The 18033-nt window shown below is 29.5% G+C and overlaps 1 protein-coding gene across 2 annotated transcripts; it reads right to left on the bottom strand.

The window, feature by feature from the left end:
• Positions 1–8060: 8060 nt before the first annotated feature.
• On the bottom strand, positions 8061–12384 carry LOC118043533 (uncharacterized). Of its 2 annotated transcripts, none has more exons than XM_035051547.2 (4): positions 12055–12384; positions 10269–11256; positions 8528–9407; positions 8061–8404 (listed from the first exon to the last, which is right to left on the bottom strand). In XM_035051547.2, the coding sequence occupies exons 2-4, from the start codon at positions 11235–11237 to the stop codon at positions 8391–8393; spliced, it is 1863 nt and encodes a 620-aa protein (XP_034907438.1). In that variant the 5' UTR covers positions 11238–11256; positions 12055–12384; the 3' UTR covers positions 8061–8390. The 2 variants fall into 2 exon arrangements, with proteins under 2 accessions (XP_034907438.1, XP_034907437.1); XM_035051546.2 differs by having other exon boundaries at positions 8061–8437; positions 12055–12381.
• Between the last annotated feature and the right edge of the window lie 5649 nt (positions 12385–18033).

Genomic DNA, 18033 nt, shown 5'->3' with positions numbered 1-18033 from the left:
TTTTTATGATGGAAAACAAACAAAAAAAAATTAAAATGATTGTCCAAAAATCACTTCCCAAAAAATAAATATAATAGTCAGTTGCTTATAAGTTATTTCTGGGAACTTTCCAGCAATGTTACTAAAACCAGTGATGTTTAATGGGTCATGTAAAAGATTTACAGTAAAAAAAAAATAAGAACAATAAATTTGAAAAACAATCATATAAAAGATTTACAATTAAAAATCAATAAAAAAATAAAACTTTATTCCCATTCAATATTAATAAGTAAATTATTTTTAAAAATTCAGCATATCACACTAATAATATGTCTCTTCAATCTAAATTCCATTTCTTTATTAATGCTTTTCTCAATTGTTTTAACAAGAAGAATTTTTTTAATTATAAACAATATTTTTTAAACAAAAACCTATCATGATATTAAAATTACAAAACAAAATAAATTAATAAATGTGATAAAATCATGTAAAAAATCAGTGGAAAAAATTTTAGAACATAAATTTTATTTTCATTGAATCTTCATCTTCACGAGAAATTTATTTTTTTTACGAAATCAAGACTGGCCACGCCATTTACTTTCGTGTTTTTTTTTTATCATTTTCTTTTAATTATCTTTCTACTAAAAACTCAAACCATTCTCATTAAATTGTCCTCAATCAAGTTTTTAAAACCGATAAATCTATAAAAACATGCGAAGACAGAAGACCCCAACTCATTAAATACTGAAAACAACTCAAAAAAGAACAGGATTGAAAAAAAAATGAAGATTAAAAAAAAACATTATTATAATCCTTAATTAAGAGATAATTTGGAAACGTTGTCCAACCGTATTTTAAAAAAAAATCATTTTTTTAATGTTTTTTAAATCATTTTAATATACTAATTTTAAAAAATAAAATAAAAATATTATTTTAATAATTTTTAAATAAAAAAATACTTTAAACTAGAACAACCATCACAAACAAGGGGAAAGCAGAGAGTGTTAACAGTAAATAGTGGTATAGCAAAACCTCAAGCTATTTTATCTTGGAGGAATATTTGCACAAGAGGCCCAGTAGATTGTACTGCTTTCGATTCCCGATTTTAACACTCCACGTCAATTCAATTCAACCCTCGTTCAGACAATTTTTTATTGGTTCACTTTAGGTCAATTACATAGACAGTCAAGATCTTGAACTGGATCCCCAGTATATATTCTAATTTACTTGTAATCAAAACAATTTAAAATACAAAAAAAATATTTATGCACCAATAATGTATTTTTTAAAAATAAAATAGATTTTAATCATGAATTAAATAATATTGAGATAAAAAAACACTTGATTCACTTGGATTAAATCGGGCTAACATGCAAACTCACTGGGATAATCTTGAAAAAAACTTAAAAAGTTTAATTCTGAATTAACTCAATGTTGAATGATGAAATCAATAAAAAAACAACTTTTAATTGAAAAAAACAAAATGAACTTGAGTCAGCTAAGCAAACTCACAAAGAAAATCATTTATGTTATTAGATTCAATAAATTTTTTTTATTAAAGAGATTAGTTTTTATTTAATCATATGATAGTAAAGCGTATGATAATTGTTTTTTACACGAAACGTATTTTTTAAAAGTAAAAAGAAAAAACATGATATATATAGGTTTAACTTAAATTAAAAAAAAGGTGAAAATGCATTTTTTCAGGTTTAAGTTAAATAAAAAAATATCATCGATAACAAATGGTGAAATTATATTTTTTAAAAAAATTAAAGAACAAAAAAAGCATAAAAAACAAATAACAGTTTGGATTTCATGGATTATCGATAACCAATAGTAAAAATTATTGCTAACGATAACTTTTTCTGTCTACGTTAGAATCTGACGATTCTCTATCTTTTCTAGCAAAAAAAAATAAAAAATAAAGGAAATGAATTTTTGTATCAAAATTGAATTTTAAAAAATTAAAGGACCGGTTACCTACTAGCTAAAAATGATGAGGGGCTAAAATAAAATTTTAACATAAAATTTACAACTGCCACATATTTTACTTGTTTTATTCATTTTAGTCATTTTTCTTTTAATTCAACCAGCCATTCTAAAAAACATGCAATTAAATGCTAACCTGTTCTCCGAATAGCCCAATGATGAAAATTAAAAAATTAAGAATTAAATTAATTTTAAAAAAATCACTAAAATTGTGAAAGATAAATAATTGAAAAAAAGCTACGAATATTTTAACTTACCTGCTTTAGTTTTTGTTAATATCATTGTCTTTGTGGGCCTTACCTTAAATAATAGTAGTAGTTAGTAAGAACTCGTCACTGATTCTTTTATTTATTCAATCCAAATCAATTGCATGGAGTGTAATTTATATTTGAAATCATGGTAGTGGTTTTTGTTGTTCGTGATTTTAAAATAATATTTTTTTAGTTAAAATTACTTTAAATGTATTTTTATATGAAAAATAAATTTAAAGCATGTCTTCATTAACAAAAAATAATTTATTTTAGATTATACAAAAATAAATTTTGAAATATACTTATATATGAGATTTAATGTAAAAAAACAGAAATTATTTGATTAGCTACATAATTTTTTTATTTGGTTGAAAAAAAACAAATGTTATCACAGAGCCCTCAAACCGAACCAATCTAGAGTTCAATTCATTAGTTGAATCGATCGGTCTGGTTCTGACAATACAAGTTCCAGGTCCTTCTAAAATTCTAATACATCCTTAAATAGAAGATCTACATCCCTGACTTCGTGGGCCTTGTCTTGAATTGGAGGAGTAGTAGTTAGTAAAAGTAAAGGAAATTAATTTCTTTTAGTTATAGGGTGAGATATTTTTGAATCAATTTGCGTCTTCATCAATATTTTTTTTCCAAAAAAGACGTTGAAAACGCATCTTTGACGTTGACTTAAAGAAACTAATAAAAACCATCTTTTAATCAATGGTTAACTTTTTTGAGAGAGACGATTTTTTGTCATGAATCATATGAATTATATAAATCTAAAGACGAGTCATTAAATAAATATTAAATAATGATCGAGTACCTCTCAGAAATTATAATATGAATGCTTTCTTAAATTTAAAAGTTATTTTTCTATCCTGTGTGTATATATATATAATTATTTATTATTTAAGAATTGTTATTAGATAATAATATAAATTATATTATAAAATCTCATCTACCAGCTTAAGTTACTAGATTGAAATGATTTTTTTATAAGATATCAGAGCCTTAATAATTAAGCAGTAACGAGTTCGAATCGTATTATTCTTGTTTATTTTATAAAAAAAATCAAGCACAAGTAGTATGGGTCTGTGTAAGTTTCAAGTTCAAATTTTTTTTAATGAAAATGATGTTTTAAAGAATAATATAAATTATATTATAAAATATCATCTAATAACTTAAATTATTAAATTAAAATAATTCTTTGACCCTTATACATTTTTTTTCTAGCATGAGTTATATGGGCAAACATTAATATGTGCAGATGAAATATTTTAAATTCGTGTTTAACAATATTGAATTACGTATTAGGGTTTCACTTAATTATAAAGGTAAATTCAGTCATGAAAGTGAAATATTCCATTTACATCAATCAACCGTAATTTAATAGAGATCTTTTTCTTCTATACGAAAAAGAAATTTGCATATAGAACAACTATCGGACTTTGAAGATCGCCATCATTTAATAAAAGCAGAAAGACGTACCAAAGAGCATTATTGTGGATAGGAGCCAAGTCATTGACATGGATGATGGATTGCCTTTGAGGTCAAAATCTCGAGTACTTGTTCACATTGACATTTTGGTAATCTTTACATAATTCCTTACGCAAGATGACTCCAAATAACAGTGCTTGTCTCAGTTGTTATAAATAGGAGGGGAGAAAAAAAGGACAACCGGTTAAAATAAAAGAAAACTTAAAAAACCAAATTTATTAACTGTAAATATAACTAAAACTTATTGATGTTTTATTATATCACAAGTTATTATGCATTATAAGTCAATTCAATGTAGATTGTACTGTTTAATATTATAGCACAGTTACTATATATTATAAGTATTTTCACTATAAACTTTACTATTTAATGAGTGGTATGTATTAGGATGCAACTAACAGGTCCCAAGCACCAGGCTAAAAGCACACCGATTGAGGCTGTGAGCACCTGGCGCTAGCAAGCTAGGCCCACTAATCGTGCCCCAAGCTACAGCCACTTGGAACTTGATCTACCTAACCTTGGATGCTTGGGCTGCTTGGCAGTGTGCTGGGAAGACCAAGCGCACACATGGTGCTTGGACTGATGCATGTGTGATAAATATTATTATTTTTATTATAATTTATGAAATAATTAATAAATGTGAAATAAAATATTATTATTAATATTGAAAACATATTATTATTTATATCATAATTTTTTATGATATTGTTTACAAGAATAAAAGTGAGCACGCGACGCAATATTATTAAAATATTCAACAATTCTAAGTATTAATATAAAAAATATTATAATTTGTGTGGTAAATATTGTTATTCATCTACTAATACAAAGTATTCATCTAAAAATTATTATTATTTGTGTTCCAAATATTATTATTTTTCTTATAATTCAACGTATTCAATCAGATATATTATTATTTGTGTTGCATTATTATTATTTTTATAGTAATTCAAAGTTTTAATATAAAAAAAAAATATTATTTGTGCTCTACAAATTATTGGAATTAAAAATAGTATTATTTATGTTATGAATATTATTATTTTTACTACAATCAAAAGTATTAATATTAAAAATATTATCTTTTGTGTTATAAATATTATTATTTGTATAATAATTAATATTATTAATAAAATAATTATTAAATTAGAAAAAAATATTCTTAATATTAAAAAACAACCATAAATTTAATTTAAAAATTAAAAATTAAAATTAATATTACTATTATTATTATCATCATTAATTGAATGTTCAGCGCTGCAAAACTCCCTTTTATCTTAAAACTTGAAAACAAAAACAGAAGTAAAACAAATAAATCTCAATACCTATATATAGGAAAAAAACAACAACTATTATGAAAGAAGGGAGTAGGTGGCTTGAAGATATTTGACACGTCATGCTTTGACAGTGCATGGGTTTTCAAAGAATTAAAGATGCTGTAACTTTATTTGCTGTAATTGGGTCCATGTAAGTGATGTAACGATAACATGTCCCTTGCAATAATTCCAACGGAAGAATCTGCTGGTATTATTTCCTGTAACAGCTGAATTTTTGTTTCCTCGTGTTTGTTACTGTACTGCTGCCGTATACTTTTAATTTTGTCTATGTAGTCGGTACACTGACATTTTATGTCCCTATTTTTATAATTTTTTTTTGTTTTTATTATTAAATAACCGATTTAACTCAATAATTTAAATTTTTATGTAATATCTTAAAATATGATTTATATTAATTTTTAATATATTCTCTTAAATGAAAGATATTTTAACTTGAAACTTGTACATGTCTATATTAACCCATACTTGACTTTTTATCATATAAACAGGAACGGTAAAATTCAAACTTGTGATTGCTTTGTCATCAAGTCTCTGATATTGTGTCATAAAACTAATTCAATTCAATAGTTTAAGTTATTAGATGAATTTTCAAGATATGATTTATATTTTTTTTTAATTTTTATTTTATTAATGAAATAAATATAGATTTTAGGGGAAAAAATATGATGAAAGAACTAACGATAATGAATAATTTCTAACCAGTTTTTTTTTTTTCTAAATAAACATGTTAAAATAAAAAAAAAAGTTGATGAAACCTAATGTTGAGAACAGATCTTGAAAAACAAAAACCATGAGCCTCAAATCGTTATTGTTGTTATTCTATTGTCACTTCTGCAAATAATATTTTTTTCACCTCCAGCTTCTTCAAATAATATCAATAGTTTCAATTTCAATTCATGCAAAAAAGAAAAAAAAATATTGAAGCACAATTTTTCTTGAACAAATGCGGTTTTATCATTACTATTTCCCAGTAATAATATTAGACGGATTTCAGTTTAAATTCATCTCAATATTATTGATAAATACATAAGATTCAATAATAATAGTAAACAAATCTGTCACCTATGAACTCAAAGGATATGGCATGACCTATGTTAATTTGTTTTTGTATTTAAAAAATATTTTTGAAAAAAATTAATTTTTTAATTTTAAATTAAAATTTTAAAATTATTTTGATGTTCTGATATTAAATATTATTTTTAAAAATAAAAAATATTTTAATATATTTTTAATAAAAAATATTTTTAAAAAACTATTAATATTATATTTTCAAATACTTTCTTAATGGGTGATGAGCCCAATGCTATGTTGGGTCAAAGTTGTAAATATAATGGCATGAATATGATACGGCTCATCACGTGGTAACCTAACAGAAATACAGAATTTCGTGGGCAGATGAGAATTTGGATGGCACTACATGTACTGTGTGCATGGCATGCTACATGGAGCAAATATTAATATTAATATTATTTTTTATTTTTATTAATATGGATGTCCGGACCAATTTGTGCATACCTCAACTAATTTTACGAGCTCTAAAGTTAACAATCATATAAGCCTCTAGTGACTCTGAGATTTGTGGAACTCGAACTAGTGATCTTTGGCAAGTAAACCTAGAGTCTAACTAATTGAATTACACCCTTCAAAGTTGTGAATATTATTTTCTTGTTTCATGTTGTTTATGTGAGATAAAGTTTTTAGATTGATTTTTTATTTATTTGTGATTTATTTGAATCATCTTAATATTTTATATTAAAAAATTTACATTAAAAATTAAATTTCAATAAAATTGAACTATAAAAGTAAATGAATTCTATTTTTAATTTTACTTCAAATATGACTATTAACCATGTTTTAGACAAAATTCTCAACATAAATACAATCTAAATTATTAATCAAATATGCAAGAAAACATAATAAACATTACCATATAATGAATTTTCATGTGTTTGAAGAGTGTGGTTGTACACGCTAAAATACCTTCATGTGTTTTAGTTTATTTTTAATTTAATTTAATATTCAGGATAGCTAGGAGGAATAGGAACAGGTTCTCCGATATTATGATCTTTATATTAGCTTTGAAATAGGTGATTTAAATTCAATGAATATTACCAAATACTGAATTTTCAGTTCATGGGCAAACGAGAAGATTAGTCTGACTGGGCTTCGAAGACCCACCTTATAGTGCAAATCTCTTCACGCGTTTCATAATTTAGGCTTGACTTTGTGCTTTTGGACCTCTTTCCAGGCTATCAACTTTGTAAAAATCATAGACTCAGGGTAGATCATAGTTTTTAAACACATTCCGTCCGAGACTTGGATTCTGAATTTTAACCGGTTCATAGGTTGTTCAGGTATTTTTTTTTTAAAAATCAAAATGATGTTATTTTAGTATATAAAAAAATAAAAATCAATGAATTACAACTAGATCTTGCCGGGTTGCCAGGTCAACTTGCTGGATCACCTCAGGTTTTTTTTTTCTTCTATTTTTTTTTTAAATCTGATCTAGTTTTAATCTCGGGTTGATCTACCAAGCTAGATTTCAAAACTATAAGTTAGATATTGACTCCAAAACAATTTAGATTGTTGTTGAGTCATGTCAATTTAGAAGAAGCCTCCGAGTTATTTTGAATTAAATGAATTAATAAATTTTATTAAAATAATATTGTTTTATTTTGTTTTAATTGTTTATTAATCAAATCACTGAAAATCCAATTAGATTGTACATGTTTTACAAGATGTTTTTGCTGCTTCAACTTAAATTTTAAAACCTAATCAACCGCACAAGCCAAGTTTAATAACCCATGCAGCAAACATACGAGTAAAGATAAAAACTGGATTCCATTTCAAAAAACAGAATACGGTGCCAAAGTTGTGAGACATAACAAGTTACCGACCACCACAACCACCGCCGCATGGCCTCATGTAACGTTTTGCCAGCATGTTCAAGATGGGAAACTCTAGTTGATCACGCTTGTAGACAACACCAAAGCAACGAAGTAAATAGCTAATAATCACTCGAGAACAAAGAATTGATAGTAAAGGAGGGTTTATATACACAAGCCTCCTTAAAAGCAACATTCTCTAAACTATAATTGTGCTCTACACTCAAAACCTTTGCGTTCAATTTCTACAGTTGAAATAAAAAAGAATCGGGGAACAAAAATTAAAGAAACAAACAAAACTTAGAGAACAAGTTTGTTTCTAGACACAATGGCCAATCACATATTTCTATTGTACTTGCATCTCACGAGACGATGCAGGATTTGTTGATCGTTTTGATGGCGCCTCTCCATTGCTGCTGGTATTTATGTCAGCACTTGAATGATCACCTGCTGGCCTGAATTCAAGATTCATCTTCTGCAAGATGCAAATTGTACCCATGCTTTATATCTGTATCAAAACAAGTACTGAATAATGAACACATGTATTCAAATTCATTATAAACCACACCAGGAATTTACTAGAAATATAACATTGTACCTTTTAATGTTGTTTTATCATATTTATCTTTCCTCCCATCTTCGTTCTTCCATTCACTATCATCATCGTCGTCGTCGTCACCCATTTCAACCCTCCCATCATTTCCCATGTCACTTTCACTTGCTGTTTCCCATTCCGAACCATCACTTTCATGGCCATAGATGTCACCAACATCACCCTCACCATGGACACCTCCATGTTTGATGGCTGCCTCTCTAAATAACCAAGCTGCACGCATCTGCTTTTTGACTAGTCGCTCAGCATAGTCAGGAACTTTGTTTTGCCTCAAAGAGAGGTCAGGATCATTTGTCTGAGAGCATTCGTTAATGAACAGAATGGCATCCAACAAGCTCTCTTTAGCTAAGCCAAGCATGTCATAAGCCTGAGCTCGTCTCCAGAGGCTTTTGGCATGGCAGTTAGGAGGGTTGTGAAGACACACTGCATGTGTAGCATCACTAATTGCTGCCAATGGCTGCTGTAACAGAAGATAACACTGAGCTCGATTACTGTACAGAACAACTCTCTCTTTTTTGGATCTCATTGGACACAATGACAAAGCTTCCGAATATTTTGATGCAGCACCAGCTATGTTTCCTGATGAGAAAAGGGAATTTCCTTCAAGCTTGACCACCAGTGCAGCTGCCTGCTTAATATGAAGATCCTCTTTGGGCATGTTCTTTTCCCATTTCAATCTTTGTTTGGAATTCAATAGTTCCTCAATCAGTTCCCTTTCACGGTTGCTGATAGTGTTACGCCCTGTCCCTTGTGATTGCAAGCACTCCTGAAGAACATTAACAATGGTGTCCCCAAGCTTTTTGTGATCACCCAGATTTGTAATCTCTGCGAGGTCTACAAGTGCAGGTACTGCCTTATCAATGACCTATTAACAGGTCAAGAAGAATTGAGCAAGAAATAGCACATACCGTATTTACAAATATAACACACATTGCAACAAAAGAGGCAAGTATATAGGACAGCAGAGACTTTGTATGACATATTTGAAATGTATTTCTACACAACAATTTAAGCTGGATGGTTGGTAGGTTTACATCAAGAGAAAACACCGTGAGATTTTCATTAAAAAAATCCATATAAACAAAGCAAATAGGAACATGCATTAATATTTACAGCACATTGTGATACTTCACATTTACTCAGCAAGTCTGATTACAGAACTTAAAAAATCAGAAAAGCTCTGTGGACAGGTTCCCTAGTCAATAAAATTGATGAAAGAAATTATTTTCTTTTCAGTTTTGTTTTCAAGAATCAATGAAATCCACAGAGAGAAAAGGACAGGAAGCTGTAGAATATTCAAACAACAATAACAACCCTCAATCCCAAATAGTTGGGTCGGCTATATTGATTATGTAAAAATAAATATGCGCAAATATGCAGCTAATAGCCCAAGAGAGGAAGACTCCTTCTCTTCAAAAACTTAACCATCCCAATTTATCCATATATTTCAAACAAAGCAGTAAAACATCTTTTTCAGGGTCTTTAACAAGATTATAACAATCTTCAAAGACGGTGAAAAAAATGCTGTGCAAACAGAACTAACTAAAAAAGCATGTGTAGACCAAGGATGTAATTATTCACCCTTGAGAAATCTTAAATACAAAATGTCAAGTCACCCTAGTCCATGAATGCACTTTCAATGCACAAGTAATATTTTAATATAAAAAGAAAAGAACATCTCATGCAGCACCAAAGTCAAAAATAAATTAATAGATATTCAATTTACCTTATGGCATGTGCTTGGATCTTGGATCAACCAAAGAAGACAGTCTATAGCCATATACTGCCAGTCATCTGATGACCTAGCTATATTACACAATGCCTCGATAATACCAGGACAGCTAGCAACAGGTCCCCTACCAAGCTTATGATGACAAATTGTTCTTAATAAACCAATACCAGCAGGGGAATTCTCATTAACAAGCCCACCCCACATGCCTGGCAGTTTTACCAAGAATTCAGGCTTGCATATGGTAGGAAGAAATTCGGGCTTGAAAGCAAAGCAATTAATGAGTTGAAGTGACCAGCACTGTAACTGACTAGCCCATTCCTCTGCTTTCCTGGACTCCATTTCAACACCACCCATGCCACGGGTAAGCAAATCGCAATGATAACTAATTCTTCTATCAACATATTGGTAAAAATGTGAGTAAACTATTTCGAGTGAACTGATTGCTAGTTGGATGGAGAGTTCAAGGATTTCGCCATGACTTGCCACAGCAGGAAAAGTGTTGGTGTATGTGGCCAAGTGCCCCAGTGCTCGTACTGCAACTCTTTGTTCAACCCATGTCAATCTCCCCCTCAAAAGCTCAACCAAGGGAGCAATTACGCCAGCATGGACAGCACTTTCTGCAAACTCTTCCATGTTCATAGTGTAGGATCCGATAATATGAGCTGCATAGTAAGGAATATATATGTTTTGGTCATGAGAAAGCCAGCGGCGATTCTTTAAGCCCTTCCATATAAGAGCAGCCATACATTCAAATATTCCCAATTCAATGAACTCGGGGTCATTTGGATGTGCCATAGCAGTGTTCCAAAGTCCACTGATCGGGAGAACCTGGCCATCATCATCCTGTGAAGGAAGTTCTCTAAAGAATTTCAGTATACTTGCTCTTCGCTTACTTGGATTTCCTTCCTTCATGACACAAAAGAAGCATCCTGGATATGGGCAGTCGGGAGAAACTTTATCCATTTTCAGACAGTCAACTACTCTGAATTCATAAACAGCCAAGTGAATTAGTCATTGACCATGGCGATTCAAACAAAATACATTCAGCATGCATAACTTCCAATAATGACTCACAACAGTTCATGAAATTTCAAGATAGGACCATATGTGAGGATCGTCACTTCCAGTTTTCCTAAGAGAGTTTCATCTAACGTGTATGCACAGGGATTGCTAGCCAAAATAAAAATGGTTATACACAGAACTAACACAAAAATCTGAAGCAACTAGGATCTTTGCCATCACATCCAAGTTCACTCCAACCCCGACATTCAAAATATCAGTTCCGCCACGGTAATTAAAATGGCTAGAGGGCAGCTAAATCAACCACCCCTCTCTCTCTCTTTTTAAACGAATTTCTATTTGTTATTCAAGTTCTCATTCTGAGCCTTCCTTTGTTAGTACTTTAAGCAATCCCTTTAGCTGTTTGAATCAATTACGATGGAGTCAGTCATTCTCTATAAAATCACGTGGAAGAAACAAAGAAACCATAATTAAAATTCTCTAAGAATAGAGAAACAAGGAGAGAAAAAATCTTTGCATCAGAAAACACGAACATGACGATCTTTTTCACATAAAGCACAAGCACAACCTAAAAACAATTGGATCTACAAGAACCAAACTTTAACACGCAAAATTCAACATAGACACCAACAAAGCAAAACCCAAGTTTTTCAATAAGATCCAAACCCAAATAATGTCTCAATCACAGAGACATAGATAGATACCACAAATGAGCCCCCCACCGCACAAAACACACACACTGTAATAGAAAATGGCATACCTTTGAGGAGGGTTCCTTAAAGAGAGAAGCAAAGAGAAGAACAGCAATCAGCTAACAGTGAAATTGCAAGCCAAAAAGAAGAAAAAAGTGTTTTTCTTGTGTATTGTTTGAAAAAGCAGATAACTAAGACATGCTTTTTGTTTTGTGTTACTCTTGCCACAGAATGAGAAACTGCGAGAGAGAGAGGGTGAGAGAGGGATGGAGGGAAGTGTAGTTTAAGGAAACGGGGACGGTGTTTTTGGAAGTGTTTGATTCTGACAGCGGAGAGAGAAGGATCTTCTTCTTGTAATGAAAACAGCACAGTCTCTCTCACTCTCTCCAGCACTACCAGCGGGAGTACTGTTTTAATGCAATAGCAAATATCAAATAAAATAAAATAAAATCCATTCTTTCCAAATATACATTTCTTTGCTCCCCCACTCGCATGAATCTCCACGTACTCATCTATCTTTTTTATTTTTTGTTTTTTTAATCCTTCCATATATATTTGAGTCAGCACTAAATCTACTATTTTTTTCTAAATCCAGCCAAGAGTATAATATCACAATCAAGTAAAGTTTTTTAAGTTTGTATTTTGAATATAATAAAAATTACATTAATCTTGCAATTGAAAAATTGCTAGTATTTTATGTTTTAATACCGGACTAAATAAAGCTTGAATTGACATGGGTTTTTATTAAAATTGAGTTCAAGAGAAGGTTGATGATGCTTGAAACTATTTTATCAAACAAAGCGAAATTAAAATAGACTTGCAACGTTTAAAAATTGAAAGGGTGGGAAAGTGGGAGAGACGGCGCGTGGAGATGTGGGCACTGAAATGCAAAGGTGTGGAGGGTGGGGCAGGCATAATTGCACCACTATAACACCGTTGCCTTTGTGTTTTCTTGTTTTTGGGCCCCATTGTCTTAGACGCCTGCCTTTCTCCTCTTCGGATTGGTCCTTCCTTCTTTACCGTTTTTGAATTGCAGAAATTTGAATTGCCACAAATGCCCCTTCCCATCTCCTTTTACTTTATAATACAAGTCTTTGTTTTTTTTTTTTTTTTGTTTTAAAAGGGGTTTTTCTTAAAATTAATTTTTAAATTTTTATATATTATTTTAATATAATAATATTAAAAAATAATTTTTTTAAAATAAAAAATATTATTTTAGTACATACACGAATAAAAAATACTTTAAAAAATAACATTACAACAATACCAAATGAGCTTTGCTGCAAGTATGATTTTAGTGGTATTTGATATTGTAGTGAGTGATTGTTTTTTTAAAGTGTTTTTTAAATATATTAAAATAATATATTTTTTAATTTTTTAATTTATTTTTGATATCAATATATTAAAAAAAATTTAAAAACATCAAAAAATTTAATTTAAAATAAATAAAATATATATTTTTAAATAACAATACCACCACAAAAACAAACATCGTTTTCTTTTCATTTTCTTTGTCAATTAATGATTTTGTAAGTCTTATCCCAAAAAAAAAAAATACTCGTGCTTACAAAGCAGCTGATTGCTAAAAATTTTCGAGGCTTTAAAATTTTTTCTTCTTGAGAATTGAATTATTAATATATGCTAAGGTATAATTATTGAGATTATAAAGTTAGCATGTTAATCTCCATAGACAAATTTGTGTGATGGAAGAAAGAGAGAAAGATGGATGGGAGGATTTATAAATAAAAAAAATATTATTTTCTTCGTTCTCGTTATTAGTATTTCCTGTTTTATTATCGTTATTACTATTTTTGGAACAAAGTAAAATGGCTCGCCTCATTTGCGAGGAAGATATTCCTTTCACCCCTTTCCTTCTGAGGGTAAAGATTTCCCGACAATATATTAATGACTACTGAGCATTGTGACGTTCAAAGTTTACTACTGTGCTTTAACACTGCAGAGAGAATTTAATGATTATTTTTTAAAATGTATTTTTTAAGAAATTTATTAAAATAATATTTTTTTATTTTAAAAAATTAGTTTATATATATATATAAACTTTTCACAAGTGATATTTCCAAAATATACATGAATGTGGAAAGTGAAATGTTGCATTTTAGCCTGGTTGTTTTTATGTTTTAAGAGTATTTTTAAAAAATTTAAAATTTTATATATTTTTTTTATTTTAAATTAATATTTTTTTTGTATTTTTAAATTATTTTGATGCATTGATTTAAAAAATAATTTTTAAAAAATAAAAAAAAATATTATTTTAATATATTTCTAAATGAAAAAACAACTATAATCACACTTCTAAATATATGATCAACCTATCTATTTATCCATTTTTGGATGCAATTAAAAAAAAATGACATGAGTTTATTGTAACCTGTTTTATTTATTATATTAGATTTTGGGTGAGATGATAATATTTGTTTATTGTTATAAGAGAATTTTGCATTCAACATACATGTATTGTCTTTTTTCACTCTTTTTGGAGAATGCATTTGTCTCTGTGTTACAGATATCATCATATATCCATAAATTAAGCTGAAGATATAGATGCTATGACCTTAGAGACATGTAAATTAGAGGAATAATTGTTCAGTGCAAAGAGACATATAGTTTGGTTCCGATCGGTTCGTTCGTTCAATAAATTCAATGGTTTCAAGCAATGGCCTGGAGATGGTAGCTTTCCCACTGTAAGTATTCTTTGCCATCTCTTGATAAACATCTAATATCAATAAAACCCTAACTTCTATCCTCTTTTATTTTTGTATTTTTTTCTTGTTTAATTTGATGGTTTAACATGTGTGTGTTGGTAGATGTCCAAAAAAACATAACATTGCCAAAAATGCCAAAAAATATTATAGTAATATTAGGACTTATGAGATTTTTTTTTAGTTTAACATGGGTGTCCGGGTTAGCTTGCGCGCACCTCGACTAATTCCATAGGCTCTGAAGTTAACGACCATCTAAACCTCCAGTGACCATCATATGAGCAACCACAGAACTTGAACTTGAGATCACAAAGGGAGCAAATTTCTTGATTTCAAATTCTTATCACTAGACCACCACCTAAATGGCTAGAACTTATAAGATTTTAACTTAATATAAATTAATAATATAAATTATATTTTAAAGTTTCAAAAAAGCTTCAATGTTTTTGTTAAGTGTACGAATAATCGACTGGAATTTTCAGGAGCAAGGACATGCATCATGCATGAGGATGAATGGCTGCCCTTGGCCCAAAGAACCCTACAAGGGAGGAGAGGGGGGGACCCTACCACCCATCCATTTTTGGATCCACCAATTTGATGTCCATGTCGATGCTGTTGACGACATTCCACATCCCCATGCATTACGAGTCATTACATACACATCAGCATCTCGCATCCAAGTGATGGGAGACCTCACAGTAGTGGACATGCACTTGACATGTGACGAGTTTCCATCGATGGACCAGGAAGTCTTGCATCTTTGAAGACAATAACGACAACAATAACGACGATGGTATCATTATATATGTGCTGATAACAACGCATGCATGAAAAAGCTTGGGAGCACGATCACTTTGATGCAAGTTAAGAACATGGACAAGCTTTAAATGTATTAAAACTTGCGTCATATTATCTTTTACTATTACATTGTACTTAGGCAACAAGATTCAATGTCAATAGAATAAAAATTCATCCCAGCACAACCTCAATTAAAAAAAAAATTATTATCGCTTAATTTTTATACAATATAAAAAAAATTCCATCAATTTATTTTCTTTTTATCATATAAAAAAAATTAAATAAAAAAAAATATCTAAAAAGATAAAAAATTAAAATTGAAAATATCTATGTTTAGCTACGAGCTATGCCCAACACCTGATGGAAAGCAATTTAGGTCTAGTTGCCAAACCAAATCTAATAATAACTTTTGGCACAAAAAAAAATACAATGTCCCCGACAACATTTGTTTTGACTAAAAAACAATAAAGACAATGCCTTTATAGTGTTACAGTGTCATCAACATTACAAACACTCTATATTTATAGTGTAGTCCATAGTACAATGAGTTTATGTCAACAGTACACGCACAATGTTTTTCCTATAACTTTTAAAGTATAACATAATGTCTTAAGTTATTTTATTTTGGTATAAAATACTTTATAGGAAAATATTTTTTTATATTTATTTCTTTAAAAATATTTTATAGGAAAGTTGGTCAATATAATTAACTTTCAAACTTAATTTATTTGCTAAAAAATAATTTACAAATAATAATCCACTTATAACATAATCTAGCTATTTCAATCACCACAACAAACACCTTACTACCATCACCTCCTTTGCCATCACCGTCATATTCCCACTACCGCCGCCGCCGCCACACCACTACCACCTGTTGCTGCTTCATGAAAGCAGCACTGTTTTCAGTCGCCCAGTAGAGTCTTAAGCCTGAAGTCTCTGTCATTTGAGGATTTATTGATGTAGAGACCTCGAAAGCCATGCAATATTCAGTTTCTATATGGTGGAATTTATGGGCTTGTTCTCTGTCGATTGAACCACCTCATATGTGAAAAGGGAGGGCCATGGAAAACTCCTCGATGAAGCATTCCTACTGGATATGAATCTTAACATTCAGTGACCTCTGTGAGAGAGATGATTGGTTTTAAGATGGAGTTATTATCGCATGTACTCGAAAACAAGTGAGAAATTGTTCTTATCGTATGGATGCTGATATCTGATCTATATCTGTCTACAATATTTAATACAACGTCTAGGAAATACTCTACTAGGAATTATCAGTATATATAACATATATATAATTAAAGTTATATTAATTTAGTGTGTAATTTATTGTAAAAAATGCTTTCCATAGCTAGAAAACTCATTATAAAATATTCATACATTACTATACCATATAGATTTTATTATAAAATATTATTAATTTCTAATAAAGAAAGTTATTGTAAAAAAATGACAACTCAGGAATTTTATTTTTCAAAATATTTTTTATGATATAATCAAATAGGAAAAATGATTTCAAACTTATTTTATTTTCTATAATATAATCAAATAGTATTTCATTTTTTCAGAAATCATTTTTTATGGACTTCACTTTTATACAAAGAATTCCACATATAACAATGATTTTTCACCTTTTGTTTTTAGTATAACTCAAAGCGGAGGAATTATGATTAAAAAGGTTTGTTTTTTATTTTTATTATTTATAAGAAGTCTAACAAAAATTGAGTTTAACGAGTTTAGTTTGAACTGGTTTCATTAAAATCAAAAAATCAAAAAATCAAAAAATTAAAAAGTCGGTTAAATTTTTTAACCTAAATCTAAACATAACGGACCGTGAGCACCCCCCCTGTTATAAGTTATAATGGATATTATTTATCTCAATCTTTCTTGAGCTATGGCCAATGGTGAATGGATATCAGGATTTGCCGTCGTGTGATACCCATACGGCAACAGCCCGTATACCCTCCAGCAACCTAGCCCATACAATCTGAACTTAATTTGCCATAAACAATCATGGGCTTTATCTATCTTTTTTTTTTTTTTTTTAGGATTTCGGTGTTTCCAACGCAAATTATTTAGATTTCCTTCCAAACATTCATGCTTTTAGAAATATGTTTATGGTTGTTTTTTAATTAGAAAATATATTATTTTTTTTAAAAAAAATTATTTTAAATATAAATAAAAATTAAAATAAAAAATTTTAAATTTTTTTTTAAAGCATTTTTAAAATACAAAATCAAACCATCTAAAGCTTGTATTCCTTGCTAAATTAAAGTGATTTGGGCGTTGCCAACGCTGTTTTTGGATTTCCTTCCAGACGTTCAAGGTCTAAAGCTTGTATTACTTGCTAAATTAAAGTGATTTATTAATATTTAAATTTTATGTGAAAATGTTTTAATTTACTATTTTATTTTATTTTATGTTATATTTTTAAAATCTTTACCAAACTATATTAGTTTGATAAAAGACTTGTTACTCTTTATGGTAGGCTCTAAAAACTCAAATGTGCATTGATTTTGTATGTTT

The sequence above is a fragment of the Populus alba genome, chromosome 7 (assembly GCF_005239225.2).
Source record: "Populus alba chromosome 7, ASM523922v2, whole genome shotgun sequence".
In the NCBI taxonomy this organism is placed as follows: Eukaryota; Viridiplantae; Streptophyta; class Magnoliopsida; order Malpighiales; family Salicaceae; genus Populus; species Populus alba.
Note: the sequence above shows the minus strand (reverse complement) of the source record. Positions and strands in the feature narration are given on the sequence as shown.

What these genes read in the sequence shown, in the direction of transcription:
- LOC118043533 (XM_035051546.2), bottom strand. Translation starts at nt 11,237, where the DNA reads ATGGATAAAGTTTCTCCCGACTGCCCATATCCAGGATGCTTCTTTTGT. An exon ending in ATCCAAGCACATGCCATAAG is followed by an intron (nt 9,408 to 10,268) that starts GTAAATTGAATA and finishes ACCTGTTAATAG; the next exon opens with GTCATTGATAAGGCAGTACC. An exon ending in TGATAAAACAACATTAAAAG is followed by an intron (nt 8,438 to 8,527) that starts GTACAATGTTAT and finishes GTTTTGATACAG; the next exon opens with ATATAAAGCATGGGTACAAT.